The 16242-nt window shown below is 38.7% G+C and overlaps 1 protein-coding gene across 1 annotated transcript in view; it reads left to right on the forward strand.

Annotated features, from left to right (window-relative positions):
• Positions 1 to 16242, forward strand: part of HPSE2 (heparanase 2 (inactive)) — an 85735-nt gene that overhangs the window by 69137 nt on the left and 356 nt on the right. Inside the window, exon 4 of the mRNA XM_045567906.1 lies at positions 10801 to 10907. Coding sequence (XP_045423862.1) covers positions 10801 to 10907 — 107 coding nt within the window. The remainder of the gene's footprint in view (positions 1 to 10800; positions 10908 to 16242) is intronic.

Below are 16242 nucleotides of genomic sequence, written 5' to 3' on the forward strand. Positions count from 1 at the left end.
ATACGGAAAAAGATTAATGAAATGGACAGGAAGTACATTAGACAGAAGAAATAAATCAAGAGGAGTGTGATGAGATATTGAAATGACTAAGCTCAGAGTAGCCCCCTTGTTTAACCTAAGGAGGACATGTTAAATATGGTGGCAGCTTATTCAACCAGAAGCTGTAGGTCTCCTCAAACAGGAGAATTCAATTAGAAAGTAAACAGGCTGGGCATGGTGGCTCACGCCTGTAATCCTAGCGCTCTGGAAGGCCGAAGTGGGTGGATTGTTTGAGCTCAGGAGTTCGAGACCAGCCTGAGCAAGAGCGAGACCCCGTCTCTACTAAAAAATAGAAAAGAAATTATACGGCCAGCTAAAAACATACATATATATAGAAAAAATTAGCCGGGCATGGTGGTACATGCCTGTAGTCCCAGCTACTCGGGAGGCTGAGGCAGTAGGATCGCTTAAGCTCAGGAGTTTGAGGTTGCTGTGAGCTAGGCTGACGCCACGGCACTCACTCTAGCCAGGGCAACAGAGTGAGATTCTGTCTCAAAAAAAAAAAAAAGAAAGTAAACAGAGCCCTGAATTGGAACTGTGAGGATTTGGTGATCTTGAGGTTGTTAGTTATCTTCTCTGAAACTTAGCCTTTTCGTTAGTGAAATATTATCTCTCTCATTTGTTTAATAAGTATTTAAGCAAAATAATTTTCAAGCATTCTATAGGGCAGGCAAAAAGGAAAAAAATAGAAAATTATAATTTAGTATATTAAGGTCAAGGTCAGAGGTAGGTTCAAAGAACTTTGGAACCTAGAGAAAAGAAGAATTAACTTTGAGGAAAGTTTCACAGAGGAAACAACATTTGAAATAAGCCTAGAGAAAAATATCAGACAACGTGAACAAGGGGTGAGTAGGGGAAAAGATAATCAGCAAAAACTAAAACAACTTTGTGTAGTTGAAAAGTGGTGAGTCCATTCTGTGTAATGAGCCAAAGGTCTTATAGGGAGGGATGGGAGAAGAGGTAGCTAACAGGTGGTTATGAAGGGTCTTAGATACCAATTTAAATAAAGTAGTAAGCATCATATCCTGTGGCCCAGTGGTTCTCAACTTTATTCTACCATGTCTAATATACTCCATGGACAAATAGATAAAATATACTGTGGATTATGTGCAATTACTGACTCCTTAGCTTTTTTCCCCAGTTAAGGAAACATTTCAGAATTCTGGTGAAATATTATTATGACAACTTTGAATCTACCTTTTTTATTTTTATATAAGTTATTCCCAAATCACTGCTTTCAGTATTATTGGAGAAAGTTACTTCTAGCCCATCTCCTAACTGATGAAACAGACCTCTCTGTGAGCATGAATGATGGAGTACTGCTGCTGGCAGTGTGGAACTTTTGAAGGTTCTTAAGCTAGAGAGGGATTTGTCAAGTTGACAAATGGCAGCAGTGTGAGGATGTACTAGAGGAGGAAGAAATTAGAGGCAGGAAGACCAAGGAACAAATGATAAGATCCAGAACTCAGGAAGGAGCAATGAAGAAGGAGAGAACAGAGTCAATATGATCTTCTCATTTTCTAATATAGCAGGTACACATAGAGTCAAAACACACAGAAGAAGGCTGGAAAGAAACATGAACAGTGCTGAGCTCTCACCTTGATCACTTATAAGTACAGTAAGGAATAAAGACTGCAGAGAGGCAAGAGCATCTCTAAAAATAGCTCTGTGGATAGGTAAGTTTTAGGAAGCTTCCTCAAGCTACTCAGCTCTTTGTAACTAACTATATAGAGGGCCAGTTTTGGTTACTTAAACAGCTACTGCTCTTCTTGAAATGCTGGGAAAGGTTGATTTCCAAGTAGATGAGATGCTAGAATTAATAGACTCCAGCTTCTTACAGAGGGTGGGCCTCCTGCCAGGGCTGATTAGCCCAGCTGGCCTGTCCACTATGCCTGTTTTATTGCTTCCTTTCTCATTAAGGAAGGTGTTGGGTTTGGATAACCATAAACAACATGTCTGCTGCTGCAAGGCTACCATCGCTTGCACAGCCAGTGGCTGAAGCCAGTCTCTCTGGAGTCTTTTTAAAAGACTTAGATCACAGTTCTGGAGACAGGATATCAAGAAAATACAGGAAGAGGAAGCCCAGGTTTGAAAATGTGCCACATAAATGGTTATTTTTTAATTTTTACTGGTTTTTTTTTCTTTTTTAAAAAACTAAAAGTTATAGGGAAAATAAAACAAAAAATCTGGGTTTCTCTCTCTCTTTTTCTCTCTATATTTCTCTCTCTATCTATCTCTCCTCTATTTTCCCTCCTCCCTCAACTTGTCCACATGAAACAATCCTGACAGTCCCCAACCCTGAAATGTGAGGGAAGGAGCTAGAAGGCTTTCCCTTCCTACAATTCTGCCTCTCACAGGCCCAGGGATTCCGGGCAGCCACTGGCCACTTACTGAGCTGTTCTGTGGGTGCGTCAAAGCTCGCTTGACTACATGGGCCCAAGGGCTGAGTCTACTTGAGAACAAAAGAACTGCTGAAAGGCAGCCAACCACTCAGCTTCCCTCTATGCTCACTTAAGTAATCTCAGCATTTGTATTAATACTTCTGCCTCCCTAGACAATGTATCCCTTAAAATAACCTTCACTGGCACATCATTTCTCACCAGGAATTGTACCCTTTTTCCTTCCAAAGTCCTCCAATTTTTCTCTCTTCCAGCACAGGGAGAATCATATTTACTCAGAAAACCACAGTGTTGAACTATACCCTTGGTTTTTTAGAGTTTCACTTTCTAAGGGAATTTTGCAGCTGGTTCCGTCTGGTTTTCCTGATTTTTTTCTCTCTTCTTCTGCCCATGCGGATTTCCTCCCCAGGTCCAACCAGCACCCAGCTCAGTGTCCGTCCCTTCACCACACTTCACCACGATGGTCTTCTCTGCTCAGGGAAGACACAGCTCATCAAGCCTCCCCCCACGTCCCAAACCACAAATGCTCAGAAAATGTTTGTTGATTAGTACCAACTACTCCTAGAACCTTTAACATTAATACTTTCTGGGAATACTTCCCCCACAAAACATTTCATATAACTGATTTAGGTCTTTTATCAAAGTTCTACCTCACTGTATGCTTTTTGTTCATGTGGCTTGACAAGAATTGCCCCTTTGCTAGGAGTGGATAAATGAACTACTCTGAATGATAATTATGTTTATGTGGATTATCCATGTTGCATTTGAATTCTAAACTGGCCTTTCCTGCTGCTTAGCATGCATCTGAGCTGTTACCTATCACTGCAAGCGGTGTGTCTGAAGGAAAAGCGACAAACTCTAATGTCATTCATTCAAACACAATCTCCTGTGCCTTGGACAAGGAGAATGGTCACTTTGGTTTACATTTCTGTGTGCTTACTCTGTGCCAGACACTATTTCAAGTGCTTTACAAATATTAAGTAATTTACATATCATAAAATCCTCTGAGACAGATATTATTATTATTATTATAATTTGACAGCTGAGGAAATTGAAACACAGAGAGGTAATGTAACACACTCAAGGTCACGCAGTGAGTGAATGATAGAACCAAGATTCAAATGCAGGCCATCTGTCTCCAGAGTCCATGCCCCTAGCCTCTACTCAGTGCTATCTCACCAACAACAATAATTTTTAGATTGTTTCCTTTCAAATCTCCCTGAAAGTCAAAAGAAAATTCAGATTAACTTTTATTTACACAGAGTCAATTCCTTGCAGGGTCGTGTGTACACAGTATTTTATAAACCCCACCATTTTCGGGAATCAACTACTCATTTAAAGGAGCTAGACTTTGAACTCCCTTTGAAATATAATCATCTCATACAAATTGGCCCTCCAAGTTGAGCATGCCAGTCTCCAACTACATGCAGTAGGTCTTTGAGTAATGTCATTTCATTCAACGTCATTTCATTCAATGTCATTTCATTATACATTGATGAGGAAAAAAATCTATCCCCAGCTGGAGCCACTATCTGTGTGGGTTTTCTCTGGGTACTCCGGTTTCCTCTCACATCCCAAAGATGCCCACATTAGGTTACTTGGTGTATCTAGATGGTCCCAGTCTGAGTGAGTGTGGGTATGTGAGTATGCCCTGTGAGGGAACAGTGTCCTGTTTGCATACAAATTATTGTAAAATAAAAATTTGTAAAGTCTACAATAATCATACAAATGCACAATAAACAATGCGGTACTAAAGAGCTCAGTGAGGCCACCATAACTGATATTGTTTGTTTTCCAGCTGCCTTATGGTAGGAGGTGCTCCTTACAATGTTCACTCTTCCAACATTGATTCCTTGATTTAACCTACCAGCACTAGGACTGCTATCACTCACTGATTCACAAAAAATTGGGAAAATAATTTTATTTTTAATTAATCTTTCTTTTTTTTTTTTTTTTTTGAGACAGAGTCTCGCTCTGTTGCCCAGGTTGGAGTGAGTGCCGTGGCGTCAGCCTAGCTCACAGCAACCTCAAACTCCTGGGCTTAAGTGATCCTGCTGCCTCAGCCTCCCAAGTAGCTGGGACTACAGGCATGCGCCACTATGCCCGGCTAATTTTTTCTATATATATATATATATATATTTTTTAGCTGTCCATATAATTTCTTTTCTATTTTTTAGTAGAGATGGGGTCTCACTCTTGCTCAGGCTGGTCTCGAACTCCTGACCTCGAGCGAACCACCCGCCTCGGCCTCCCAGAGTGCTAGGATTACAGGCATGAGCCACCGCGCCCAGCCTAATGAATCTTTCTTAAATGTAGAGCTCACAGTTATTTAAATGCTTAATATTAAAAATGATTTGTGTCTTCATTTAGAATTTCAGTGATGTTTTGTGATAGAATATGCCAGAGGAACTTAACTCTTATCTATATCAATTACCCTATGGTAAAATTGGTTTAGTCATATGTCCTTTTGCTCAAAGTTGAAGTTTCCAAGAACCTATTGATGACATTACGTAGGGACTTACTGTACTTACAGCAAATATTATGAAGGGATAAGTGATGGAAACACATAATTGTCTTCTTGTTTTTAATATTAGAACATTATAATGAGCTGGATACCTCATAAAATCCTTCTGGTATTCAAGTATATTGGACGGTAATTGGCCTTTACCACTTCTGAGGTTATTGGATTCCATAGATAAAAGTACCTATTAAGCAAAGCAAGATTTCTCTTTTTTCTCTCTGAAATCAATGAGAAGCCCCCCAGGCCTGATACTCTGGGATTTACCAAACAAACATGCGTTGCTCTTATCTAAATCTTTCGTATTGTTACAGGTTTTCATTATATGCCTTTATTTTTCCTGATCTCTAAGGTTGGGTTTTTTTGTTGGTTTTGGTTGTGTTTTTTTTTTTTTTTGTAATGACACTAGGAAGAGAACTTTATTGCCCAATAAATATTTGTCCCAGGTATGTCATAAAGCATAGATATGAAGGCAAAAATTTCCCCTAAATTGTTTGTTTTCACAATTGTGTTCCTATTTTTCAACACTGAAAGTGATGAAGTTTATATCACTCACTGTTTGTTTGTATCTCTGTTCATAACAAACACAGATATGTCTTGCTAAAGTCTGAATGATTTTACTTTCCTAGGAGTTTTTTTTTCTTTTAATTTCAGAGTATTAAGGTGGATACAAATGCCTTGGTTACATAAATTGCCTTTGCACTGCCCAAGTCATAGCTACAAGCGTGCCCGTCCCCCAGACATTGCACCCCGCATCTGTTAGGTGTGAATTTACCCATTCCCTCTCTCCACTTCCACCCTATAAATGTTACTTCCCACATGTGCACATTAATGTTGATTAGTACCAATTTGATGGTGGGTACATGTGGTGTTTGTTTTTCCATTTTTGTGATACTTAGTTTAGAAGAATGAGCCCAGCTCCATCCAGGATAATACAATAGGTAGTTCACTATTTTTTTATGGCTGAGTAGTACTCCATGGCATACATATACCACATTTTATTTATTTATTTATTTATTTATTTAGACAGAGTCTCACTCTGTTGCCCAGGCTAGAGTGCCGTGGCATCAGCCTAGCTCACAGCAACCTCAAACCACATTTTATTAATCCACTTATGTATTGATGGGCACTTGGATTGTTTCCACATCTTTGCAATTGTGAATTGTGCTGCTATAAATATTCAAGTACAGATGTCTTTCTTGTAGAATGTCTTTTTTTCCTTTGGGTAGATACCCAGTAGTGGGATTGCTGTATCAAGTGGTAGTTCTACTTTTAGTTCTTTGAGGTATCTCCATACGACTTTCCATAGAGGTTGTACTAGTTTGCAATTAGCATGTTGCTTCCAATTCTTTGACCAGTTTAGTTCCTTTTCTTAGGTCATATAAATTCTTTAAAAAATGGCAGTTTACCGTGAGCTTGTGCAAAGGCGGGATTGTGTTAACTTCTTTGTCTGACTAGAACACCACAAACTCCTTTTAAGCACTTACTTGTGCCAGGTACTCTACTAGTAAGTAAATACAAAAGTAAATAAAACAGGATTCCCTGCCCTCAAAGAGCCAATGGTTCAGGGTTTGTAGGAAATTTCCCAGATTTCTTACTTATGGTCAAAAATGATAGTTTAGAATTCTATCACCAAACTGTAAGACTATTTGGCACTAGTTCCTCTGAATTCATTTCATCAGCTTAGAAAGACTCACATAAATATTCATCTGCTAGGTCTACGCCCCTTCCCACTAGCTCTCAGAATCTGCCTGTGATTGGCCTAATGTTATATATCCTTTGATGAAGCAAAGATCCTTAGCACAGTCCTGTCAGGTATTACTTCCTCCTATAGACGAGGAAATGGAAGCTCAAAGTGGTCACAGAAAAACCAGAACTTTAATTTGTATATTATTTTATAATTTTCATGTTTTTTAATATATATGATCTCATAGCAGCTACAATGATCTTTAGGTAAGTCAGATTAGATCATTCTCTTACTTAAATCCCCCCCAGTAGCTTTCTATCACACTCAAAATAAAAGCACCCCTTCTTTCTTCTCTGACCTCATTTTTAAAAATCTTTCATTCCCTTACTTACTATACTCCATTTGGTCTTTTGATTCTGCAAACAACAGACCTGTTTCCCCCTCAGGTCCTTTTGCTGTGTTGTTCCTCCAGATCCATCAAGGGGCTAGCTCCTTCTTCACTCAGGTCTCAGCCCAGCTACCATCTTCTGGAGGAGCCCTCCTTGACCGCTATTTAAAGTGTTTACATTCCTCTCCTGCCTAGTCACTTTCTAGCATATTGCTCTGTGTCATTTTCTTCCTAGCCCTTATTATCATCTAGATTTTTTTTATTTGTTTACTGTTTTATTTTTGGTCTCCTTCCCTTGACTAAAATGTAAGCCAACAAGATCAGAGAGAGGCTTGTTCTGTTTCATTGCTGTAGACCTGCCCCTAGAACTCTGCTTGGCTTATACCAGGTGCTCAATAAATATTTGTTGAATTAATAAGCTAATGCATTTGGATAATGCCTTAATGTTTTGGGATGAAAATTTTTCTAACTTCATTTTTATATGTTTTCCTTAGGCAATTTCATTTACTTTTGTGGCTTCTTTACCACTCTATTTTCCTCTAGCCCAGATATTTGTTTCTGAGATGACCGGCTCTAAGCTGTACTTGACTTTTTTGGTCTCCCATACTTCTTGTTTATATAATTTTAGCTTCCATAATAAAAGATACTTTGGAGTTATAGCCAAGGGGACCTGCATTAGTGTTATAAGATCCTAATACATTTTAGCATTTTATTTAGAAGGAACTCAGTTCATCTATACCAAATCTATGACTTTAAATGTCGATGAAGAAATTGAAGTCCAAGATAATGACTGCTAAAAGTCTCATAGCTAACCTGTGGTAGAACCCAGAATTTCCAAATTACATTCCTATTTCCATATTATGGTTATTTGCCTACTTAGACTCTGCCTCTCCTTTTGTTAATGTGTTCTTTTATATATATTCATTTACTGGGCTATAATTCACATACAATAAAATTTACCTTTTAAAAGTATAAAATTCGGTAGTTTTTTAGTATATTCACAGAATTTTGAAATCATCCCAATGATTTAATTTTAAAACATCCCAAAAGAAACCCCATACTCACTAGTAGTCACTCCCCATATTCCCTCCCCACCTCCCCAGCTCAAAACCCTCTTGTCCTTCAACCCTAGCAAACCACTAATCTACTTTCTGTCTCTATGCATTTGCCTATTCTGGATATTTCATAAAATGGAATCATGTAATATGTGGCCTTCTGTGTCTGGCTTCTTTCACTTAGCTTAATATTTTCAAGGTCCATCCATGTTGAAGTTTTTACCTTTTTGTTTTGTTTTGTTTAACAAAACCCATATCTCTAACTGCCTTCAATATCTGTCTTTGAGCACAAAACAAAATGCTAAATATCACATATCCTGGAAGCCAAAGACAAAAAAGAAAAGCACAAATATATTAATCGGCTGTAGTTAGTCATAAAGGAAGCACATCGTTTATCATGTGCACAGATACTTTTCTAGCACTATTATTTTAAGGGAAATCATAGATGTAATCCTATAATTTCACCCCATAACTCTGGTTTTTGACTATTCAAGGTGTTTTTCTTGCTCACTTATTTATATGATTTCCAGCTTCCCTTGAGTTGGGCATTCGGAGCAGTGGTGAAAAGGGTGAGAGGACTACCTGGTGGTGTCCTCAAATGACTCTTGTCTTTCTGTGTACAAAAGTGAATTTTTGTTTAGTCTTTAACAACAAGCCAGTTTGACCTTCACCATTAATTCTCAGGATTTTTCTTCCATTCTTGATCACAGTCCTCACTTTCATCTCAAACCTGTGTAATTTTTTTTACAACTTGATTTCTGAAAGAGTCAATAACTTTGCCAACCCTGATTTAAAAATAGGTTCCAAATAATGCAAATTCCCTAGTGAATGAGGAGAGAGAGAGCAGAGAGCAGCACCTAGGTAAAAATGAAAAGAGGAATGTGATTGTATTGTTTGTTGTTGTATACTCATGGGTTTTGCCACATTTTTTTTTCATTTTTGGGGGCCTCAGAGAATTAAATTAAAATCATACTCCTAAACTCACAGCAGACTATTATCATCACTTCATGAAAGATCCTGTTTTTGTTTTAATTTTTACCTTCTTCTTACACATGCCTTCCTTATGTGTTTGATATATGTCCTTAAGATATATGTGTCTTTATAGGGTATTTAGTGTTGTTGGATGTGAATGAGTAATTAATATTGTACCATAAATCTCATTCTATTCCTTTTTTAAAAAAAAAAAACTTATTACTAAACCTTTAAAGCCTATTCATGTTGCTGGATTTACATTGAATTTATTGTTCCAACTACTGTATAATATTTTATAGTATATATTCACCACATTTTATTTTTCCATTCCTCTAGCAGTGAACACCCACTACAAACAGTGATATAGTGAATGTTCTCAAACTTGCTTCCTTAGAGACCAAAGGAAGAATTGCTTTGGTGTGTATGTCTAGGAGGGGAATTGGTGGGCCCTAGGAACTAAATACACTGTTTTCTTTATCGCAGCCCCTTTTGTGCATAGCTGGCATCCTGTCAGTCCCACCTCCTACTCTAGCCATTGTTACAGAGACCAGAGATAGGCCAGTCACGTAGGCCATGACCAGCTTGGCGGTGGAGTAGTGCGGTAGTACCTCACCTCTCGTTTCCTGCTCTGGGACTGCTCTGCAGCAGAGATGGGGAACACTTGGGGAACCTGCCCAGCACTCAGGCTTGCACATGAAATGGGGGCAGAGGAGGAAGGGGTTTACGGTCACAAGGCTACTCTTGACCTTTGGAGAATATGAGCCAAGGATGAGTGCTTCTCATTGTATCCCTTTGGAGGACAGTTCTAAGACAGTTTATAAGGCTCTTACCAAGATCCCTGTGAGACGAGTACAAGTTGCCAGCATTTGTTGCTAATATGAAAACACATCGTTGTATTAGTTTTCCCTTCTTCCCTATTTCAGTCCCCTACTTCCTCATTCCTGCTCCTGGTTATTATTTCTCAAATGAATACTTGTAGATAAGCCTTTGACTCAGGCTCTGCTTTCAGGGGCTACTCAGCATACAATAGTACCCCTAAATACTGCCAGATTGCTTCCCAGATTATCTGCACCATGATCTGGATAGTTTGTGTGGGGACTGTGCCATGACAGAACTTCAGAGGGCCACCTTTGACAAGAAGCTTTGCCTCTGCTTGGAAGGCAAACAGCTGTAATTGCTCCCTCTGTGGGACTTGGCACCTATGGGTCAGTGACTTTTCTTTTTACACTTATTGCAATTATTTTCAAAATTTAGTTGCAATGTACATGTCCTGGTAATTATAAAATACCTCTCCCAAACATCACTCTCTACTCTCTTGTGACTTATGACTTTTGACGCATGGACTTTATGTATATTGTAGATGTACCATAACAACGTGCTGAAAACAATTGCCTTTCAATACTTGTTAATATGGAAACATGATGTGATTTATATGTTCCAGGGAAGGGTGTTGTGGTCAGCTTGTGTCCCAGAATATGCCCTTGTTCTGTCACATTGTCACTTGGGTTTACTTAGAGAAAAAAATGATAATTTCTTTGAGTGGACATGTGTCAATGTTAATACTTTTTGGTATGTGTGTGCCAGCTTCACTGTACTGGGTGCATTTTCTGGAAAAAAGCACAGATCATGGCTACCTGGTAGAAGGGAAAAAGGAAAACTTCCTAAGGGAACATGTGTTGCTTCTCATTTGGGAATAGCTTTTAAAATGTCATTATCCCCTTCTGCTCTTGTTGTGTGAACAGGTGGTTAATACATACACTCCAGGAAAGAAGATTTGGCTTGAAGGTGTGGTGACCACCTCAGCTGGAGGCACAAACAATCTATCAGATTCCTATGCTGCAGGATTCTTGTGAGTAACACTTGCAATTTTACCCCTAGGGATTTTCAGGAGAGAAGGGACAACGAAACTCTGACACTGTTCATTATTCTACCCATTGCAGATGAGAGGTTTTTTTCTGTTGACAGTTCTTCATTTGTGTGTGTCTTTAACCATTCAACAAACAGTGATTGGTGCCTTCTCCAGATACTAAAATGTCAGGCACAGGCATCAGAGCAAATAATAGTAGTAGTAGCAACAGTAACGATAATAGTAATAAGAGCTTTATTTGATGTAGACATTTATGTAATGTCTACAGTTTAAAACATAGTATAAACCACATACATTCTCTCCTCTAATTTTCACCGCAGTCCTGGGAAGTAGGTAACAATAGGCATGGCTTTTGCCCTCTAGAAACATATGATTGGCAGAACTGTAGGTGATTACTACATTGTAAAACTGTAGGAGATTAGTACCATAATAATACTTTTAAATATATAGTGCTTAACATGTGCCAAGTACTGTCTAAAGTGCTATATATTTAATAATTAAACAACCAGTGACATTGATGCTATTGTTTTTATAACAACTCAGTGAAACAGATGCTGTTATTATCCCCATTTTACTGATGAGGAAACTGAAAGATAAGAGTTGAAGTAACTTACCCAAGATCACTCACTTAGTTAGTGGCAGGGTTTGGACTCAAACCCAGGCAGTCTGCCCCAGAGTTTAGCCTCTTTCCTGCTGCAGTAGACCACCTTCCTTTCTGCCTACATGATCTGCCTACAAAAGGACATTGATAGACATGCAATGGAATAAAGAATTTCTCTGGCTGGGAATATCAGCAAGGGCTTCATGGGGGAAGTGGCATTTGAGTGGGACACAGAAGAATGACTCTAATTTCTATAGGTAGAGAGTGGTGGTGATGGCAAGGAGGAACATTCTAGGCCAACGAAACATTATGAGCAAAGGCACAGAGGAAAGAGGAATTTTTAATGTGACTAAAGCCTTGTTATCTGCAGGGATGTAATGAGTGCTGAGACTAGGGAGGGGATTACCACCAAATCACAGAAGGTCTTGAAAACCAGTAAAGGAAATGAGGCCCTGTTCTATACTCACAGAAGGCCATTGAAGATTTTGGAGAAGGAAAAGAGAGAGACCTGTGTTTTAAAACTTTGGCTTTGGTAATAGTATGCACAAGAGTTTAAAAGGGATGGGAAAATGAATTCAAAGGCTACTGCTATCATCTGAAGATGGCTTTAAATTCAGAAGCATAAGGGCCTCTGACTGGCCTGCCAGTGTCATGTGGCAGGGACAAACCCCTCAGGACCACTTACTAACCAAGTGACTTGTTCCTGGTCCAGTACATTCCTGTGGCCTTGGCTTTTTAGCGAGCACCGTCCTCCTAATAACTGTACAGCTTTGCCCTCAGCTTTGTGTTTTGCTACTAACAATTGTTCCTAATTATACAGATGTCATTTCCCTCTGTTAAGGCAGCTTCTTTAATACATTTGTATTAAATGGGACAAATCAGATAAGTCAAGTAGACTCCCTTTACAGATGGAATTCTGAAAAATATAGGTGAAGATAATGTCAGTGTAATTCATGGTGATATCTTGGTCTTCTGTGTCCTTAGCATCTAACATTGTGTAGCACAGAGTTGTTATCTAATAAGCATGGTTCAAATGAATGAAATGGAGTGAGTCAGCATTTGATACAATGTCGCTGAGAGTCTTCTTTCAAAGATACACTCCCTAGAGGTTTGATATGAGCCCTGTTGCAAAAGTGAGAAAACAGGTTGGCAGTCAGTACTGTGGGGGCCCCTTGGAATCAGCAGATGAACAGCTTCTGCTCAGCCATCACCAAAGGACTGCGCTGCAGGGCCCAGCAAGCAGCCCACTTATACTGAGTATTTTTGCAAACATTCTGCCCTTCAGGGAATGACGTGAAATAAGAAATACCACAGACCTTCATGGAAGAAGCAGACACCTACCTTTTCATGATCATCAGACAAACATCCATAGATCTCTACTGTCACTTTGCAGAACACAGATAGACATAGCTGTTTAGATTTGGGTTGTAGTTCATATATCCAGTGCTTGGTTGACACGGATCAGATGAAAATTAGTTTATTCTCCTCCTGGTCTTCTCTCTTACCTCTTTGTCAGCCATTTGGTCTCAACTCTCCTGGCAGCACCCAGCAATGTGCCCTTTGAGTCCAGTTCTCCAATAGGTATAAATTGCTTCCTGGGAGGAAAAAAATGTAAAGCATTCTAGGAAGCTCTAGGAGGCCAGCAAGAAATTGAAAAGGCATTTTTTGGGTCTTTTTCAAATATATCTTATAACTATGAGCTCACCAGAACACATACATATGAACACATGAATCAGTATTCTTTGCTACCAAGTATTCAAGAGTAGTGTTTCCCTGTCAGATATTTGAGATTCTTTGGTGCAATACAAATACGCTCGCCATGCTGCTGAGTCCCCAGCACCTAGTTCATGACTGGCACATAGTAGATATTCAATAAACTTTTGTGGGGTGACAAATAATGACGGGATGGCATCTTGGTGGAAAATACCAGTCATTTTACAAACTTTCTCTACCTGAGCATAGATGTGAGCCTTGGGAGACATTTATTTCCCCCTCCCAGGAGCTTTTTATTACAGGAGGAGGATGATGATAACTTTAGTACTAACCATTCTACTCTGAAAGCCTGGGGAGGCAGTGGTTCTCGCCGTAGTCATTTTTGAATGACTGGATCCTGGATGTGCATATAGGGATGTGGGTTTGAAGAGAAGGGATATTCTTCCCTTTCGTTTTAGAGTTTCTTCAAAAACTCCCCATACATTAGTGAAAAAAATCAGGTTTACCAATTGACACTTATCTGTTGAGTGTATATTCTATGCAGGTCACTATGCTAGGCTCTGTAGAGGTAAAGTGGGAATTTGATACTATTCCTTTAGATGTGTATACACAGGCATTTATATACCTAGTGCTTTACCAATGACTTACATGGTCACACAAGCATTTTTGTGTCTTCTCAATGCTGAGAACAATGCCTAGCATTTACAGATCATTAATTAATGTTATTGGCCAAGTGTGGTTGCTTGAGCCCAGGAGTTTGAGACCAGCCTGGGCAACATAGCAAGACCTCATCACCACAAAAAAAAAAAAAAAAATTAAAAATTAACCAGGTTTGGTGGCTCCCACCTGTAGTCCCAGCTACTTGGGTGGCTGAGGCAGGAGGATTGTTTGGGCCCAGGAGTTCTAGTCTACAGTGAGCTATGATTGTGCCACTGCACTCCAGTCTGGGTGACAGAGCAAGACCCCGTCTCAAAAAAAAAAAAAAATAGTGTTATTGAATAAATAATGAATGAGTGAACAAATGGGATCCTTTCATATATAAAAACACCAAGATATAGTCCTGTATTGACATCAGATGCTGCTAGATGTAGGGGCTCACACACGTGATTATGGGTTTACTTGTTTTGTTTCTTCATTCAACAAGCACAATGATAGAAAGGTAAATAAGACAATTTGTTTTTATAGATAAATGCTTGTTCGATATATACCCTGTTGTATTTGTGCTGTTTCAATGTGGAAAGAACACTGATTTAAGAGGCATTACCCAGAATTCATGTTATAGTTCTACCATAGGACATCCTTTGACAAGTTATTAATATTTAATAGTATGCCTCAGTGGCTAATGGAAAAGCTAAATCTGTTATTCTGTTTTCACACGTTTTCCAAATTAATAAAAATAATAAAGACAAGTAGTTTAGCCATGTCATGTTCCAAAAGTAATTTCAATTCCCTGGGTCATAATGTTCCAATTTGAATAACAATAACAAAAAAAGATTTTCCTCTAGTTAGTCAGATTTTCCTTTTCATTTAAAATTTTTGTTTTTGTGTTTTGCTTTGTTTTTTGTTTTGTTTTATTTTTGTAACTTCTAATTGTCAGTAAATATTTGTTAGTTTTTATGAGAATAAAATATAATTGTAAATATGAAAAAGATTTGAAAATATGAATAATATTTGTTCATAATATAAAAATTAACAATGTTGTTTATTCCAACAAGGAAAAAACTTAATTCTTCTAAAAGTCACGGGTTTGGAGCTCCATATGGTTTCAGATTTGGAAAATCATAACTATGTGTAATTTTTCTCTACTGTGCTGAATGGTGATTCTCAATGTTCCTCAAATCTAATTTTATCCAGATAAATTTCAACTTAATGAACAGTATTGAGCACCTACCTATGGTGTGCCAGGAATGGTAATGGGTGTTTTGGGTGCAAGTTGAGACATTGTATCTATGTTTTATGGGCCCTTAACCGACAGGGAAGGTAGAGAAAGAAGTACACGATTCTTATGCAGTGAGCTAGCAGAGGGTATGACTAAGAGTTGTGGGGAAGTACAAAGGAAGGTACTACTGTTGACTGGGGCAGCAGAGTTTAGAAGGAGGTAACACTTGATATGGAGATTAGCAGATGGGAAGAAATTTGCTAGACTTGTAGGTGGGTTAAACGAGAATAGTTAAAACACATATAAAGACTCAAGTAAATATGAGAAAGCTTTGTGTATTTGGGTAGCCAAGAGTAGTTTCATGTGGCTTAGAGCCTGTGGGAAATGGGGTTTAGGGTGAGAGAAGAAGGGGTAAGAGGTGACAAATGAAGCTGGACACATATGCTTGGGACAGATTGTGAAATTCCTTATATTGCATATAGAGAAGACTAAAGCTCTAAGTCATGTTGATTACACATATATTATTACAATTAGCAGTTTCTCTACGTGTCAGAAGTAGGAGAGAGACAAGCAAATGAATGCATGAATACATGAATTAATTGAATATATAAATAATGAAGGCAGAGTCAGCAGTGGGTGTTGAAAGAACTGAGAGGGCAGTATTTTTGAAGGATGACATGCCCTGGAAAGTGAGTGTTTGGCATAGTGGGGTATATAATAGGTGTGAGAGCGATGCAGGTCCATTGCAACTTACGTGTGATGGTAGCATACTTGAATCCCTGAATGGTTAATTATAGTGCCAAGGAAAATTATTATTGCATCAACTGCTGACAGTTGATATGTCAGCGTATAATATGAGGGATACAAATGGCTGGACTACTCTTACATAGGTCATATGAGTATGTGAGTTAGAATTCCATGAAAAGTACATGTACAGTGACAGGGTGTAAGGCAGGGAGTTTGAATGATGGAATTTATAGTGTGTGTGCTCCTGTGATAGTATGTCCTGTGCCCAGGGAGGATTACAGGGGGCTAGGATGTTCATTTGTTAGTATTTCAGGAGTAAAAGATAAGTCATTAACAACAAGCTATTTTATGACCAAGAGCAATTCATTTTACTCCCC

The sequence above is a fragment of the Lemur catta genome, chromosome 14 (assembly GCF_020740605.2).
Source record: "Lemur catta isolate mLemCat1 chromosome 14, mLemCat1.pri, whole genome shotgun sequence".
NCBI lineage: Eukaryota > Metazoa > Chordata > Mammalia > Primates > Lemuridae > Lemur > Lemur catta.